Source organism: Mustela nigripes, chromosome 2 (assembly GCF_022355385.1).
Source record: "Mustela nigripes isolate SB6536 chromosome 2, MUSNIG.SB6536, whole genome shotgun sequence".
Classification (NCBI taxonomy): domain Eukaryota; kingdom Metazoa; phylum Chordata; class Mammalia; order Carnivora; family Mustelidae; genus Mustela; species Mustela nigripes.
In genome coordinates, this window is record NC_081558.1 from 136,974,947 (window position 1) to 136,993,474 (window position 18,528).

An 18,528-nucleotide genomic window follows, 5' to 3' on the forward strand; every position below is an offset into this window, starting at 1 on the left:
TACAGGAGAAAGTCCCCTTCACCCCAAGAGAACGCCTTTTAATTGAGCCAGCAATTTATTTACATGGCAGCACGTTTGCCAACGACATAGAAATACTGATATTTCCAGATGTACATCTTATACCTTACTTTTCCCCACCGCCCTGCCCCCCACACTCACACTTAGTTTGACTGAAAGCTAGAGAGAAGAGTCTCAGAGATATCCTGTTGCTTTATGTGCAGACAAAACCTCAGATCAATAAGGGGAGAAAACCCATGTCAGACACATAAAAGGGGAGAGGAGAGCCTCCAGATATAACAACCCACTGGGTACCACCAATTAATTTATGCATTAGAGGTTTGGAGAGCATTCTCCTTAAAAGAGAGAGAGAGATAAGACAGCTCATAAGGGATCCCCCAGTGTATTAGGCCTGAGAAGAAGAGTTCTATACTTGGATGGCGAAAGGAAGTGAATTAGCAATTTGGACTGGTGCAAGAAAAAAAACAGAGCCGGTTTGGAGAAATCCCCAGTGCTGGTAGGGATGCTTCATTCAGCCGTTTAGCCTTTCTCAAACAATACCAATAGCATAGTTAGACTTCGCTTCTTTACACTGGCCGTTTTGTTTCTCTCTAGGTGTTTTTTTCCACGTGTTTGCTTTAAATATTATCTCTCCTTTCCCGGCTTCCCTCTTTCCATTCCTCACTAAGCCTTTCACTGATGCCTGCCTGATAAAAGGCTCCCCATCTGATATTAACTTAAAACTTCCTTGATTCTTTAAAGTGAGTTACTCATTAACAGAAGCTAAGTTACTGGTTGTTAGGCAATTCTTCTAATTCTTGCAAACCACTGATCTGCTCAGAGAAGCTTCTCTAAATCTACCGTAGAAATAAGGGAAGCTTTGTGCCAATTGTCAGCGCTAAGCAGAAGGTTAGGAGAGAGAGGAGAAGTTACGCATTTGCTGGATCCCACACGGTGAGTCCAGGGGAGGGAAGCAAGTGTACAGCCAGCCTGCAGGACTGCAGGACGAGCAGTGCAGGGGAGCGAGCGCAGCAGCTGCCAACAGGGCAGGACAGGACGGGGCAGGAAGGGGCAGGGGCTACCGGTCTGCCTCTGGGCTCCATCACGGGCACCAGCCAAATTACTCTAAAAATCAAGCATTTTACCTTCTATTTCCCATGATGGCCAGAGTTTCCTGTGCTGAGAGGTATGGCTATCTTTTTTCCCTATCCTTCTGTTCAGCAAAAACAAAAGCTAATTAACGTTAAGTGTCAGAAGCTGCAGTGATGAAGGAGCTGGCTGCGGGAGTGGGGCAGAGAAACTTCCGGGGGCTGGCTGATTATGCAGATAAAGCACATTTGGGAGTTGTGTGTCTAGCTCTGTATGCCTGCTTTTCGGTTATTAGGATAAAAAAGCCACCTCTCTGTGGGTTATTAAAACATGTCTCTAGGCCTCAGGAGCAGAAAACCGTGCTTCTAGGTTCATAGTATGTGCATTTTTGTTTTACTCCAAAACCGTCTGGGCTCATTTCTATTTCACACTTTTGTTTACCTCAAGAAACATCTCGCAACCTGCAAAGAAACGGGCCCTGCCTCTGATTTTCAAAGAATTCAACTGCATCATTCCAGTCAGTGGGTTGAGCAGACACCATTACTGTTAAATGTTGCTCTTTTTTTTCCTTTGGGTATTTTAGTTATCTTACAAACTGTAATTGAATCAAACTACTTTTTTGCTCTTTCAAATACCTATTTAAGTTGCTATAGTTATCAACCATTGGAGTGCATGACATTTTAAATTGAAACATGCAGGTTTTCAATTTAAGGAACTGAAAAAATACTTAAGGCATTATTTGAATTGGTCAATGCAGGTGTTTAACCTATGGAATTTAAAGGTAAGTAAAGACATGTTTAACATTGAATTTTCTTTGTAATTTGAGAGTTTGGGTATGTTTTTTGGAAAAAGAAACCTACAAAATTTGAATTAAAAAAAACTTTAGCAAGATTTAAGTTCATTATTGATATTTATAGTGATATAAGATCTATTCAATGTATACGAATATTTATATCAATTAAAAAAATTTGACCTGCAAAGTCAAAATTTATGAAAATGGATACACTATGAAATCATTACTACAGATCACAAATTCTTGGTTAAGAAAGTTTGTTAGACTTTAAGAAATTTACCTCATTCCCAAAGAAAAAATATTTCCTATCTGTTTTTCAATAAATTGCAATATGTATTCAAAATTAAGTGTTTCTTGAGCTCTTGCCAAAACAGGTCACCAAACCTGTTTTTTGTAAGTGCTTGTGATAATTAGCCTACTACAAACTTAGACTGTATGAGTTTTAGAATAAGACCACGGGCTGAGTCCTTTCGCATCATTTGGAACAACCCAGCCTCAGAGGCTTTCAGTAGAAGTGAATGAAGCTACATATCGTGCTAGAGGAAAGCGAGAGACGCACAGGGAACAATAGACATCTTGTGGCATGGGCTGAAATGTATGCGGCCAATTCCCATGGGAACGCCTGTAGCTCTTTCACGCTGTGTGAAAAAGATGCTCCTTGAAAAGAATCTTTAATCCTTTCTTTCAAGGGAAAATCTATCTGAGAGCTTTACTGTAAGTTTCTAGAACCCAAATGGGTATAAGTTAGTCAGTGGGCATTTATAATACAGGTGAATAAGATGAGAAGGTTTTGATGTGCCGTAGTGTTGTCCAAAGCATAATATAAATAAATGTTGCTATTCTAGAATGTTCTAAAGTGAAGAAACCAGAGAATATCCTAACCCCAAGTTGGAAGCTAGAGGCTAATTTTCTCAGAATAAGTTGGCTTGCTGAGTTAGTTATGTTTATTGAAACTCCCCCAAAGAGCCTCAACTTTTTCCACAGGTGGTATCCTTATAGTGCGGCAATTAAGTCCACCAGTTCATGTGTATTTTTATTTCATAGATCTATGGATGAATAATAGAGTAAACCAGCAATGTTTTATTAGTGCCCATTGAGTGCAGGTCACCTTGAAAAGTCATAAAAAGCTTTTTCCTCTGGTGCCTTGCAGGGAATTATACAGTCCATTTTCACTAAGAAATGTGGGAGTGAGCGCTACACTTACATCGAAAACTAAGTATTTGGATTATCCAACCACAAAAACGTCTGAGATACATTGTATTTCAGTCCATTTCCACTCTAGAAAAAAATCTAGTTACTGTTTAGCCATGTTTGGGGGTAAGGCTATTTCTCCAAGGAACAAAACTGCCAAAAAAAAAAAAAAAAAATCAACAGGGACACTTTCAAGATAGTGCCTAAACTACATTTAAATTTGGGGTAAAGTACAGCTAGGATATAAATATGATATCCTAGATGGAAAATACCTACACATCTCTAACATGGGAACTCAGCGTTGGGCAGAAGTACTGAGATGCATCAGATTTGGAAAGGGACGACCTAAGGACATGTTAACAGGAAAATGATCCACAAGAATAATAACATTAGAGATATGATTGCTGTTACTTCTTGTGTGGTTGCTATATGCTAGGTTCTATGCTGAATGCTTTACATAATCTCATTAAATCTTCCAGCCACCCATATCACAATCCTCAGGTGCAAATAAGGAACCTGAGGCTCAAGGAGCTTAATTAACCAGTCCTGATTTACACTGCAGATAATGGCATAGCTGAGCCCAATTGGGTGTGAGTCCCCACACTCTCACCACTCTGCTCTTCTTCCTAGAACAGGTCCAATTCTGGACCCTATACTCCTTTAAAAATGTAAGAAAATTGGATAAAATCTGGCAATGAGAACCACTAATAATGAATAGAGAACGAGGAAGAGGGAAGCCTAAAGCAGCAGAGCCTGTTCCTTTGAAAGAGGAGACTGCATCATATCTGTAAATGAGAAAATTACCAGCGAAAGGCTACACCTGCTCATGGATGACTGGCTTCTCCATTTTTACAGAGCAAACCCTTCAAAGGGATTCTCCATATGTGGATGGCATAAAAATGTGATTGATCCATTTCCAGTTGATCCAGTATCTGGAAAGGTCATTCCCCTGGAGCGTAGGACCTGGTTCAACGTCAGGTGTGTCATCACTAGGACCAAACGCCTTTGCAGGAGCATAGCTCTCCTGGGAGTCCCATCCTCGTGATCACACAGATGAATCTGTCTGCAGCTCAGCTTCCCATATGTTTTCCCGGCAGATAAGAGATTTGATGGGTGGTAGACCCTCTATAAGGACAAATTAGAGGTAAAGAGGAATACAAAGGAAAAACATATTTTCTTTGATTTGTTGATGTATTTGAGAGAGAAAGCGAGCGCGCGAGAGAGAACAGGCAGGAGAGGCAGAGAGACTCTCAAGCAGACACCACACTGAGCACGGAGCCCCCACGAGTGGGAATCACAACCCTGAGATTGAGACCTAACCTGAAACCAAGGATCCGATGCTTAACCAGCTGCACTACTCAGGAGCTTCTAAGAACATGTTTTCTTAATGCACCATTAAGCATTGAAACCTTTAAGTGTTGAGAGTTTCAGGATCTTTTTCTCCTCTAGATTATCAGTAAGATTAAACAAGATAAACATTTTCTCTGAGTGTGATGGCAATATTTTAACATACGAATTTGACTTAAAGTGCCAATCCAAGTGGATTTTTAGGAAGAATCTCCCAGCGAGCGGAGGGGAAAAAAAGAAGGTATGGTTTTTGGTTCAGTGTGATTTGTTCATTTTAGTAGCAACTTCCTGCATCCTTAAATTTGCAACAGTATTAAGCTAGAGGCAGAACAAGGGGACCACAGCTTTTGGAGCTGTGACTCACAGGACAAATGCTCGGTGTTCCAAACTCTGGGTGTGTAGTCCTGGGAGGGAGTGAGGCGTTCACGAAGCCGCAGTCCTCTCTTTCCCAGGCTTTGAGAAATGTCTCCCAATAGCCATTCCATTCACCTGCCGGAGTTCTTGTTGAAACTGTTTCTTGCGTGGCTTTTTCTATCTACCCCCCTCCAGCCCCGTTCTTCCCAGGGAAAGTATAGATTTTCAGGAACACAGTGGGTTTTGTGTTCTCTGTTAAAAACAACTTTACTTGACTGGGGCAGGCTTTCTGTTTCACCCCGGGAAACAGAGCCTTTCTCTCAGATGCAACTCTCCACTGGGTGAGGTGCCGCTTGTCACCTGACCGGCTCTGGCGATGCCAGTGGCAGTAGGCTGCATTCCTTGAATTCTTCCGCCCAGCACCAAGAGCGAGCACAGCAATGAGCAACTTCAGGTTCACTGAGCTGAGTGGATTCCACTCGCCGTGCCTTCAGAGCCCGTGGCTCGGATCTCCCACCCAGTCTCAAAACAGACAGCTGAGTAACAGCAAGCTGCCCGCCTTTGAAGAGTAGCGCACAGGTAAATCCAGTTTGTGGGGACAGCTGGGACTCCCTGATATGTGTCACATGGGATGCATGATCATTTTTGTGTGTGGTGTCTGCTTCTCCGTGCAGAAACTTGAATTGTCAACAGGTACCTGCTGAAAAAAAAAAAGATACTAAGTAAGGAAAGTGGGCTTCAGATGAGGGTCCCTTAAGGATTAGGGAGAGAAGCTAGGAGAGCAAAAGCTGGGAATAAGAAGGGCTTTTATATGTCGGTTTTTGTAATTCCAAAAGTACGAGATTGGAGGCTGACCTACTTGGAAGTGAATCTTGGCTCTGTGTGTAACCTTCGACGCAGTGCCTCACCAGTCCTTTTTCCTCTTTGGTAACCATATCTACCTGCCAGGTTGATGGCAGAATGGAGGAGAAAGTCTCTAGCAAAGAGCTGAGTGCATGGAGAACCCCGGCGGTGCACACACATGTGCATATGTGCACACACGTGCATGCTTGTGTGGATTCAGTGGGTGCATCTGTGTATGTGCATATAGGCCACAGGACTATGGCATTCATAAGGGTAGGGAGTTTCTCAGAGGATGAGGTTGAACTTGATCTGTCTCTGACCTTCTCTACTGTTGCAGAGAGATCAGCCCGGGAAGCCAGACACCTGAGCAAAACATTGACCAGAGCTGCTGAAAAATAAATAACATGTCTTGCTGATCCTTATCCAGGAAGGGGCGGTATAACGTACCATATGGGGTGCCCTTTACATGAAGACTGATAGAAGCAAGGCAGTTCAATAATTATCACACGTGGTCATGTATGCAGCTGATAGGACTTCGTTCTGGGAGACCAACTACCTTCAGTTCTGACTCTGCAGCTTACTACTCTCTGGGTGTTCCTGGGCTGGTTGCTTTCCTCTCTGAGCATCCGTTTCTCATCACATGGAATTCTCATGAGAATTAAGTGACTCAGTCCTCAGGAAGCACTCATAGTAGTGCTTGCCACATGGTAAACACCTGCTAAACATTAGCTGTTGGTGTCATTATTTGACAAAAGGCTCTTTTATGTGTTACTCGCTTTGATCTTCAAAATGACCTGGTGAGATGGACAAGGCATGCATTAGCTCCATTTTGCAGATGAAGAAACTGAGGCTCAGGGAAGGGAAAAGCATGCACTGAACCTCAGTCTGCAGACAAGCAGCTGACTTACTATATCCTCAGCATGTGTGCATTGAATGAAACCTGTCTGAAAATGTCTGGCCTGAACACCATTTCCTCCACAAAACCATTCATTACCATCTTCCCCAGGAGAGATCTCTCTCTCCTTTGTAATTCCCCAAACTTCCTTTTATGGGACAGAGGAGACTTTCCTCTGGGTCATCCTTGTGTTGTAGAATGTTTGGTGTAAGTCTCACTTCTCCCTACCTCTCCTTAGATGTGTGAAAATTCTCATGGATGGTGGTGTTTTGAACAGTACTGTTTTGTACATGATGGATACTCAAGGGTAACAGCTGGAATGTCGGGCTCCGTACGAGGGGTCACTGTGGGTGTGGAGAGCACAGAAGGAGACCAGGGAAAACCTGGGGTGCTCCTCTCCACCTGTATGTATTTCTGCTCCATCTCCATGCTCAAGCCATGCTATGTCTGGGGCAGATGTCTCTTTTCAGGAATGGTGAGATGTTGACCAACAAGCTGGTTGGTCAAGGTGAAATCACTTCCAAAGTCCATCCAATGTCTTATTTTCCTGAATATTATTTCACTGAGACCCTGTCACTGCCAATCCCTGAAGGTAGGGAGAGAAATGTGTTCAGGGGACAATTCAGGAAAACACGGTCCTAATTTTTCCTATAGAGACTGTACTCTATGTTCCACATCTGCAAGGGTGCACTTTACTTTGTAGGACTCTCACTCTGTTCTCTCTCCAGCCCCCCAAACTCTCCCTGAACCCCCACCCTCAACCAACTCTCCTGATTTTCTCTTCCTCTAAGCTTCTCTTCCTTGTGATTTTCCTGATGTATGGTTGGCCTAAACCCCAGAGTATAGATGGGCAAGGATACAGAGTCCCTCCTTCCTTCAGTGTCGGAGGGAAGAGAAATTCATTTCATGCTTTATGACACCACCCATATCTTCTTCTTCAAATGTTAATAATGCTCTGAGGACTTTTACTCCTAACAGTAGCTGTGCATGAAGCTGTATGTGAAATCAGCATGTCATACTGGTAATGAACCGGGAGCCTACCCCTGGAATCTCTGGGTCCAAATCCCAAGTCTCCAGTTTGCTAGCTGTGTGGCTAGGGCAAGTTATTAATGCCTCAGTTCCTCACCAGTAAAATGGGGATGAAATTTCCTTCTATAGTTATTATGAGGGTTAAGTGCGCTAATGTTTGCAAAGCACCTAGAACAGTGCCTTGCATGAAGGCAAGCATATGAAAGTATTGGGTATCATTTTTCTAGAGCTGGTAGATAGCACAAAAGTTGCATGTAGGTAATATTGCCCTTGACAGGCCTTCCGTGGCCTACAAACTGCACTGATAGAGCTTATTTAACAAGCACCCCGTGGGGGCGCCTGGGTGGCTCAGTGGGTTAAAGCCTATGCCCTCAGCTCAGGTCATGATATCAGGGTCTTGGGATCGAGTCCCACATCGGGCTCTCTGCTGGGCAAGGAGTCTGCTTCCTCCTCTCTCTCTCTTTCTCTACTTGTGATCTCTCTCTGTCAAATGGATAAAATCTTAAAAACAAACAAACAAACGAACAAAAAAACAAGCACCCGGGGAAGGGGAGGACTGGGCTTGTGTTTAGAGACCACATCGCATGGAGAGTATGTACCTTTAAACTTGAACATTGCATTCAGCGCCCAGAGGTGCCTTCACAGTGACAGCTCAGGGAGGGGGTCTGAGATCACCCAAGGGAGCAACAGACTCCCCTCTCCCTTTCACACTCATTCTGGGAAACACATTCCAAGTGAAAGGCTGGGCAGACTTGCCTACTGCTTATATTCTTATATTAAATAAATCAGCCTCGGCTCTCACTCTTTGAACATGTATCTGCATTTGTAAGTTACATGAGATGACTCTACTTCATTGTAAACCACAGGGAAGCCCACTGGCCTGAAATCAGGAGAACAGCACCGCTGTAACTACCATGGAGACTTCGGGAAGTCGATGGCTAAGGTCTCTACCCGTGCAAATGGTCTGTGATTTTATTAGGCCCAGAGGGGAACTGATGAGAAAAATCAGATACTTACGCTGTACCATTGCCCTTCTCTCTGTGGACTGTTCATCGAGTAAGAAGTATAGTGGGACTTTATTACTTCAACTGGGGGAATAGACGGAAGGTTGCCTTATCCCAAGGCCTTCCCTCTTTAGCCTGCATCACAATGCTATCACTTTCAAGTTCGGTGTTCAAGTTCAAATTCATACTCCCATTCAGCAGAGATCTGTAGCCTCATACTCCCAGGCAGAATCCTTACTTTCATTTCTACTTGTTTAGAGAGTATATATGAACAAGGCAAGTGTTGAGATCACCTCCTGGATGTAGGGTGGGGGGGAGCTTCTGTTGTCAGTATAGGAAAGAAACCCAGCCAAGAAGGCAAGCACTCATTTCCCTGTCCAGGAATAAAGAGAAATTCAGGCAGCGGTTCTAAGAGATGTTTTCTGTGTTCCGTCTTTCCTTTCATTGCCCTTTTCTGTTTGGTTTCCATGGGAATCTGTTTGGGGAAAATCTGGTGAGTGCTGGGTATATCCGTGCTTGTCCACTTGTTTCCTTACGGCATGAGAGAAGGAGAAGCATATAGAAAGCGGGCAAGTAAGTGTGAAGGCTAAGCAGCTTTTTAAGGTTTATAGTAAATTCTAGAGAAACCTAATAATTTTTGGCAAGACCTTTCAGGAAAAAAACAAACAAAGGAAGAGCTCATTTGAAAGTCATCAAGTCAGGATCTGTTACTCTGTGCACATTTCCAAATGTCTTTTTCCCTCTCTCTGCTGGGCACCAAGTTCATATCCTGAGCGGGCCATTCTACTAATACTTACATTGTATCATTTGTTTCTTTTCCAGAGAGAGTCAAAGAAGACCTCAAATTCTGGAGAAAAATGACCTTGCAAGGATTACAAAGTATACTTCCTACTGCATTTTTTGGTCTTACTAACCTCTGATGACTGAAACATATGGCCCTGGGCCTGCAGAAAGTCCATTGATTATCAAACTACTCATCATGCATCAACTGTTCAGACTGGTTTTAGGACAAAAAGATCTTTCACGAGCTGGGGACCTCTTCTCCTTAGATGACTCCGAGATTGAAGATAGCCTGACAGAAGCTTTGGAGCAAATTAAAATAATTAGCTCATCTTTGGTAAGTAAACTAGTTTTTAAACTAGATACCCGAAGTAACTTAGAGCCAAATAATTGTATGTATATGTTGGGGTAAGAATCTTTGCATGGGGAAAGAGGAAAGACCACTTAACATTGGTTCCTTTTAACCCAGCTCTATGGTTTAGTTTAACATCTAAGAAATAACACCAGGGTAGTCACTGACTTATGGGGGCAGCGAGGCTGCCTACTGCCCACTCTCAGGGACCAGAACTTGGGAAATTGCATACCAAGGAGGAACTATCACAAAAAGGCTTATCTAAGGGCTGTTTTTCTATCCTCGAAATGACACAGAGAGGAGAGGGAGCAAATCCTGGGAAAAGCAGACAGGCCAGGCTATATGACAGCATCAGTAAACAAAGCAGGGTGTGTGGAGGAGGGTGAATAATGGAAGAAGGCAGGATGACACCTCCTGCCACACAGGTAACAGGAGACAAGGACAAGGAGCACTCTGTTGCCAGAAGTGACAGTCGCCCAGGGCTTGATAACACTGACTCCATGTATTTCTATACAATCTCCATTAAAACAAAACAAAACAAAACAAAACAAACAAACAAACAAAACCAACTCTCATTTTACTCCTTTTTCTATACCCACCTATTTAATTCAACTCACCCATCATTAGCCTGCAGTGTGATCAGACAAATTTAAAATCCCCATCAACCCTCCCATCCCTTTGTTTCTCCTCAATGTCAAGATTATATATTCTGAAAGCACTTCCTAAAGGGGGTGGATGTGGAGTGCCCCGTGTGGTTTGCTGTTGTCTTTCTTCACTGTGCTTGGACCCTCCATGAGGTTAGTCCCATTTCAAAGGCCAACTCTCCCAAGCATCTCTTGTGCCTTCGCAGCTCAGTAACGTTTGTTAAGACTTGGCACAGACAGCACCCGGGCAGAGGAAAGAGACAAGACTTTAACCATAAAATACTGAATTACCAAATGTGTACACATTTCACAGATCACGGCATTCTTCCATGTTTTAATGGAGAGATGTTTGAAAGGCTTACCAGCAACCAGCGTGGCTTCCTCCCCAAGACTGTCAGCCTGCTCACTTATTGGCTGATATGAACACACCATGTCCCCCCTGTGGCCAATGAAGTCATTGCCCAAACATTCGTTTCTCAGCTAACGTCTTTGACAGCAGTTATGTGTCCATATTTATTTTTTTCCCCAGAACGTTAATCAGCTTAGTCTGACTCAAAACAGAAAGTATTCCTGGTACACTTCCACCTTCCGGGCAGGATTTCTGTGCTGTTTCCAGCAGCCCCTTCCTTCACAGTCCTGTGGAAACCAATTGGCTGAATATGCCACTGATTTTCATCTTCTCTAATAAGAATATAGATATAGGTATCTATAAATAGGCATATATAGATATAGATGTATTCCCCGAAGCCTATTTCCACTAGAGGTCACTACTGCCAGTGATTTCTTTGGTTTTCTTCATCAATTGCTTATTTTAACAGATGTCAAATTTAGAATTTTAGGACAGGAGAGTTCTGTTCTATAACCCCACTTTTAACCATTAAGGGAGGCAGGTCCCTTGTCACCAGGAGCACTGTCTGTCCTTTAAGCCCTCTGATCAGCAGCCCACCAGACCAGCAAGGCTGGAGAGCTAGTGGTTCTCCTGTGGTCTTCATCTGCTAACTTCAATCATGTCTCACTTCCATTTCTCTATCCGTAACAGTGGCATGAGCAGATGGGTGGCAGAATAAAAAGAATTTGTTTTTAGAGGAATTGTGCAGATCAGTTCATTTTTTCTGTTTGTTACTCAATCCTAGTTGTAAGTGTGTCTCAGTGTGGAATTCCTTCTCCGGTTCCATTCCTTTCAAAGCCAGTTCAAGTTTCATTATTCCTGAAATGGCTTCTAGTGATTCTAGTTCATAGTGATTACTTCCTTCTAAAAATACGTAGTTGTCCTTTGGCATGATACTCTGTTCTCATAGAGAATCATCTGTTCATATGACCTCCTCCAGGGCAACTTCTACATTATGGAATCCTAGATCTATGTTTTCAGCCTTGATATCTCTCCCTCACCTCAAGCCCCTGTGACTTGATATCCATGATCTCAACACAATCTATCTGAATGAGAAGTTATCATCTTTCTTCCAGCTGTACTATCACTTTCTTAGATCTCCAGATTTGCAACCTGGAGTCACTCTTGACATTTTTCTCTCACTCTCTCCTTTCTCCCTTCTGTGGACACTACCTGAGAAAAGCCTTTTCACTGGCTCCTTCTTTTCCCTTCCTGCTCACTATCCCCCTGCCTCGGGCCATCAAAACAAATTTGACCTTCTTGCCTTTGGTTTTACTTTTCTCTAGTTCAGTGTACTAACAGCTACCCAATTAAACTTCCCCAAAAGAGTTTATTGCATGTATCCCGTTGTCCAAAATCTTTCCATGATGCCTTAATGCCCATGACAGTCAATGACCAGTGCCAGCCATTAGTCCACTGAACAAACATGGCCACTCTATGGCCCACTTCCCTGTTATCTGTAGCCCATCTTCCCCTTACTAGGGTTTTCCTAATAGCTTAAATCTCAGTAATCAATTCTACTTCTCTACTCCTCTTTACAAACAAAGAACTAGAAGGGATCTTCTAAATTATCTTTTCCAACTTCTTTCCAGCCCAGAAATCCCTTCATTATGATTCCTGATAAGCAGGTGACCGCTCTTTCTACCCTTGCTATGATGAGAACATAGTAAGTTTCTAATATTTTTTTCCTGCTCCTTATTTTTCCTTTCATAGATTTCCTTTTGCCATTGCATGAAGCCTCCATGGAGTCTTCAGTCTGTTTTCTGCCTTGCCCTTGCCAGGACAGCAGAGAGGGGAAAAAGTGGGGACACCTTGTTATGCCAATCAGATCTTATTTCCTGCTCGTTCCAGAAAAAAGTCAGTGAGGGTGATTTGTCATGATGATGGTACTCAAAAGAGATAGTCCTTTGTTACTGTTATCCAAACTTTTCTGTTGCTTATGACCAATCCTAACTTACAAAGAGACAGTTGTTCCACTGTCAGAATTTTGAATTGTTAGTGTGTTCCTCCTTTGGGCCAGCTGAAATCTTACTCTTTGTATTGTCTATACATTATTCTTTGGTCTGTTCTGCCCCAACAATCAAGAGCATAACTCTGTTCCTATAAGAACTTTAAACATAGGAAGATAGGTATCAGGGATCCCTTAGCTTCTCTCTTCTCAGCACACATCCTTGGTGTCCTAGTGTTCCTATGTTTTTCAATGACAAAGAAGGAGCCTATGGCAGAGAAAGGTTATACTACCTCACATTTCCAGGCTTTATCTGGAAGCTGAATTTTGTCAGTACATGAACAATTCTATCCAAATCATGCTCTCCAAATGCAAGACTCAGAGGTATAAATTAGAGTGCTGATTTACTGATTTACAATGAAAATTATAATTCATGTCAGAATTTGTGTGCTCCCATGCCATCCCCACCAAGTGTATTACCCAGTCTTTCTCTAGACAATAGATATTATCATTGATTAGGTTTCCTCTTCCTCTGTTAGGATCATGTCCAGTCCTATCGCCCTATATTTAACTCACCTGTAGTCAGTCATGTACAGATAGCATGTTGGGTTAATCCCACTCACACAAGTGCATTTTTTTTTTTCACTTAATTCTCAAAGGGCAATCTTGTTTCCTTATTTTTGGAGAACATCCCATCGTAGCTCCCAAGTACTGCCTACATTCTCAACATTTTGGTTTCTTTCCCCCGGAATTTTCCTAATTTATTATTGTAATTTGTCAAGGCCAAGTACTGAAACCAACTGCTTGGAACAATTGCTGATAATAGTCAGATACTCTGTTTCTAAAATTTCTTTTCGACAGTAACATTACACAATTGGCCTCATTTATCCTGCCATGTACCAGAACCCTCAGCTTGAATCAAGACTTGTAATTAGAGAACTTGAAAAAAAAAATTGTAGGCGTACTGTGACACATTTTAAACCAGTGTAATAATATCCTTTCCCTCAGGCCCTCATTCTAGGACATTCATACCTTTTAAAAGTTATGATTCTGTCCAGTATATTACTTCTCATTCCCATCTTTGTAGAACCTGAAAATTTGGCAAGCAACTCCTCAATCCTTTCCCTAAGGTCATTCACACAATCACTCAACCTTCCTAGATTCCATTCTATGCTCCTTGCCCTGTTTTCCACTAGTTTGTCCAAAATATTGCTGGGGATACTTTGTCCTTATGTTTTGCTTTCAAAATGTGACTGCTCACTTACAATTCTCTCCAAGTTCCTCAACGTGCCTTTAAGTTTTGTCTTTTCATTTCAAATTCTTTCTGGACTACTTTCATCTCATGATTATTTCTTCTACTACCCTGGCTCTCCTCCCAGACTACTTTCTCCCTAACCACTCATCCTCTTTCCCCTCCTCCTTTCCCACCATGTTCCCTTTGCCTAAACCCATATACCTTACATACATCTTCTAGGTCTCTTTAGTTTTTTTTTAAACCAACAAAAAATGTTAGGCGTACACAAATTGCCCAATTTTTAAAATTAGATGAAATTGCAATCACTTGCATATTTTTCTCTGCTTTAAATCTCCTCCCTTTCCTCCCAAAGTAACCAATATCCTGACTATGGTATTTATCCATGAATGTTTTATTTCTTTACTACACATGCATAGCTTAAACATCATTTGTAGCATTGTATTCCATGTTTTTAAACTTTATATAAATGGTGTCATAAGGCTCAATATAATGTTTCTGAGGTTTATCATGGTATAGGTAGTCCCAATTAATTTTTTTTGGAGGAATGGAATGTTCCACTAAGTGACTATGCCATACTTTGATTATCCATTCTTCTTTTGATGGACATTTACTGTTTAAACAGTGTTGTAGTGAACATTCTTACAATCAGTGTTTTTGGCAAATGTGCTAGTATTTCTAGTGACAACAACTAGGAGGGAAGACACTGGCTTGGTGGTTCTATATACTTCCAGGTTTCTGATATGGCACCAGATTGTTCTTCTCTACAGTTGTACCTACTTCTACTCCCATCAGCCCTGCTTGAGGTTCCTAGTGGCTTTATATCTTTACCAATGCTTGCTGTTATCAGATTTTTAAAGTTTTTGTTGATTTAAGTGAACCATATCTGATTGTTATTTAAATTTGTATTCCCCTCATGATTGGGAAGGGCAACAGATCATTTTTTTCATGTTTATTTGCTATTTGTCATTTGGGTTTCCTCTTCAGTAAAGTACCTGTTTATGATTTTTTTTCTCTTTCCATTTTTCCATTGAGGTTTTTAAAAAGACTTTTCTTGTTAATCCGTAAGAATTTTTTTTATATTCTTGGACAGACCCTGTCATGTATGAATGTTACAGGTCTCCTATTCCCAATGTAGCTTGCCTTATGCCTTTTACTGCACTAAGTCCTGATATCTGGTGGGGAAAATATCCCCAAACTTTTTTAAAATATTAGCTTCCCAATTTTAATGAATGATTCTGTGACTATCTTGATAGGAATTTTGTTATAGCTATGAATTTATTTGAAGAAAATTAACATCTTTATGCTACTATCTTCTTATCTGTGGATACTGTATACATATATATTTACTTAGATATTCTTAAATAGTTTTATGATTTTTTTCCCTAAAGATCTTAAAAGTCTTGTAAGTCCTTTTTTCCCCTTTTTAAATTTTATTTATATTCCATTAGCCAAGATACAGTACATCACTAGTTTCAAATTTAGTGTTCAATAATTTGTCAGTTGCGTATAACACCTAAGTCCTTTTTAAAAAATGTAAGTATTTTAGATTTTTTTAGCTGAGATTATAAATGACATCTTTTAAAAAATATTTTCCAATTATTTTTCAGATGATTAAAACTTGCATCATGATTATAAATCCAGTAAACTTATTCAACTCTCTTATTAATACTAATATCTGTCTATAAATTTTCCCCACTATTCAGCAACACTTATTAGGCACTTACAATATGCCAGATACTACAGATGCTGGGGATACAAGAGTAAGAAAAATAGACAAAGAAATCTCTGTTCCCTTTTATTCCTCTTTTTCTAAGAACTGATTAATTTTATCAACTGCTTTTTCTACATTTAAAGTAATCCTATTTTCCCTTTTAATCTTATTAATGAGGTGCATTATAATAATTGATTTTTAAAATACAAAGCCATTATAACATTCTGGGATAAAGTGAAATTTGGTATTAATTTTAGTACATTTCCTTATTTGGTTTAATATTTTTAAAGAAGCTTTGGAGCCATGAGATTGGCCTATAATTGTCCTTTCTTCCACTGTTTTTCCTTGACTTTGGTATCAAGTTATATGTACTTGGTCATAAAATGATGTGGGAAAAGTTTCCACATTTCTGTTATCTATGAGTTTGTAAGATTGTGACAATCTATTCCTTAATTTCACAGAAACTATAAAATCCTCTTGACAGCATGCAGTTTTTTGGGGTGGGGGGGCCGGGGGAGTGGTTGTGCTGGTCAGTTTTTTAAAATTCATTTTAAAATTCACTCAACTCATTTCTTTGAAGAAAATTGGGAAGGGTTGCTTTAGTCACTTTTGGTAAATTATCTTTTCTAGGAAACTATATATTTTATCCCAGGTTTCAAATTTATTGGCATAAAACTTTTTTATTCTTTGTGTGTGTGTGTGTGTGTGTGTGCTGCTGTATCTGTAAATGTTCTTTCACTGATCTTTTCATCAATATAGTCGGAGCTTTGTCTTTTTAAAAAGCTTTTAATTTATTAATCATCTGTATAGGGTCTTCTATCTCATTGATTCCTTTTTAAATGTTCACTTATTTTCCTCTTTGATCTTTTTCTGATTGTTTTCTACTGTTCTTTTTCTAATTCCCTCAGATATATGATTAGCTTATTGTTTATTGTTGTTGTTTGTTTTACTTTCTTATTTACTGATATAAGCATTTGAGACCCTCGATTTCTTGCCGAGTACCGTAAGTTTTGAGATATAGTATTTTCATTATGAATTCTAAATTCTTATTTTGATTGTGACTTCCTTTTTGATTCATCAGGGACTTAGAAGTTTGTGCTTTAATTTCCAGAAGAATTTTTGTAATCTTTTTGTTGTTAAGTTGAAATTTAGCTGCGTTGTTGTTGGACAACATGAATGGCAGGATACCACTTGTTTAGGCTTGGTCGAGACTTGTTTTGTAGCACAGTTGATGGCTAATCTGTGTAACTAACAATGTTCCAGGGATTTTCCCAAGAGCTTACCACATGTTAATATATTTAGCCCTTTCAATAAACTTCCGAGATAAGTGTGCTAATATTCTCTCCATTTCATAGATAAGGAAACTGAAGCACAGAGAGGTTAATAATTTAACTTGTCCAAGACTATACAGCTAGTGAATAATCAAGCTAAGAATCAAGCCCAGAGAATTTGGATTCAGAAACCTCTTAGCCACTACACTCTCCTGACTCTTTAGACTATTTAGATGTTATATTTGTGCTTGAGAGGAATGTGTATTCTTGAATTAGTGGGTAGAAGGTATTAAGTAAGTTGATGAAAGAACTCTTTTTTGATTGTATTGTCTAAGTTCTCTAAATCCTCAATAAATCTGTGTTTGTTTAGACAGCCAAATGCTTAAGAGAGGTTTAAAAACTTCCCACTATAATTTTGGATTTGTCGATTTCTCCTTGTAATTTTGTCAAGATTGCTTTATAAATTTGGGAGCTTTTTAAAAAATTGAAGTATAATTAACATACAATGTTATATTAGGTTCAGGGCACAACCCGTTGATTCAATCATTTTATACATTACTCCATGTTCCCCCACAGTAAGTAAAGTCACCATCTGTCGCCATATGAAGTTTTTACAATACTGTAGCCATATTCCCTATGTTGCACTTTTCATCTCTATGACATTTATTTTATAACTGAAAGTTTTTTACCTCTTAAATCCCCTTGTTTTACCTGTCCTCCCACCCAGCTCCTCTCTGGCAACCTCCAGTTCTCAGTACTTGACAGTGTTTTTTTGTTTGTGTTCATTTGTTTAGTTTCTTAACTTCTACATGAGTGAAATCATATGGTATTTGTCTTTCTCTGGCTTATTTCACTTAGTCTATCTACGTTGTCTCAAATAGCAATATCTCATTCTTCTTTATAGCTGAGTAGTATTTGTGTGTGTATGTGTGTACTTTTGTATTAATTAGTTTTGGGAGAGTTATTTATTCCTTGGAGAACTTTTCCTTTTTTTATTACATACACATTGTGCAACATTTTTCTGATAAGTTTTGCCTATTTTCTTTGAGATAGTTACCTATTTCCTCTTTTTCTTTTTCCTTTTTGAATTCTCACATCCTTATAACTTAAATATAATTTGTAAACACCATGTAATAGATTTTTAAAATAATCCAAATTGAAAATTTGTCTTTTATTAGTAAATTTAGTCAATTTATATTTATTATGATAATATACTTGGATATATTTCTCCATTTTATTTAGGGGTTCATTTCCTAATTTTCTAAATTTCTCTTCATCTTCTCTGCATTTTTTTCAATTGAGTGAAATTTTATCTTTTCATTTTCTACCTCTGTTGGCCCTGTTGGCTTGAAAGTTATATTCTATTTCTAATTTTTTAGTAGTTACCTTTAAAATTTTAACAAACATAGTAGCCATATATTGTCAATTCCAAGACAGACAGTTTTCACCTATTTATAACTCTGAAACAAGTATATATTTTATAGCTGATTACAATCTTACCATTCCTGTTGGTCAGGTATTAAGCATAATAAAGTTGCCATTGCCTACATGTGCATAAATTTTCCATAGCTTTTTTTTTTTTTTTTTAGGTTTTCTTCCTCTTTTTTTTTTTTTTTTTTTTTTTTTTTTTTTTTTTT

General features: G+C 39.7%; 1 protein-coding gene across 9 annotated transcripts in view; it reads left to right on the forward strand.

The window, feature by feature from the left end:
- The first annotated feature begins 806 nt into the window (after nucleotides 1-806).
- The window catches only part of VEPH1 (ventricular zone expressed PH domain containing 1), a 250,115-nt gene continuing 232,393 nt past the window's right edge, over nucleotides 807-18,528 (forward strand). For 3 of the 9 annotated variants that reach the window (XM_059391673.1, XM_059391672.1, XM_059391674.1), the window contains exons 1-2: nucleotides 810-951; nucleotides 9,365-9,659. In XM_059391673.1, coding sequence (XP_059247656.1) covers nucleotides 9,462-9,659 — 198 coding nt within the window. In that variant the 5' untranslated portion in view covers nucleotides 810-951; nucleotides 9,365-9,461. The other 6 variants (XM_059391671.1, XM_059391670.1, XM_059391669.1 and 3 more) reach the window with 4 other exon arrangements.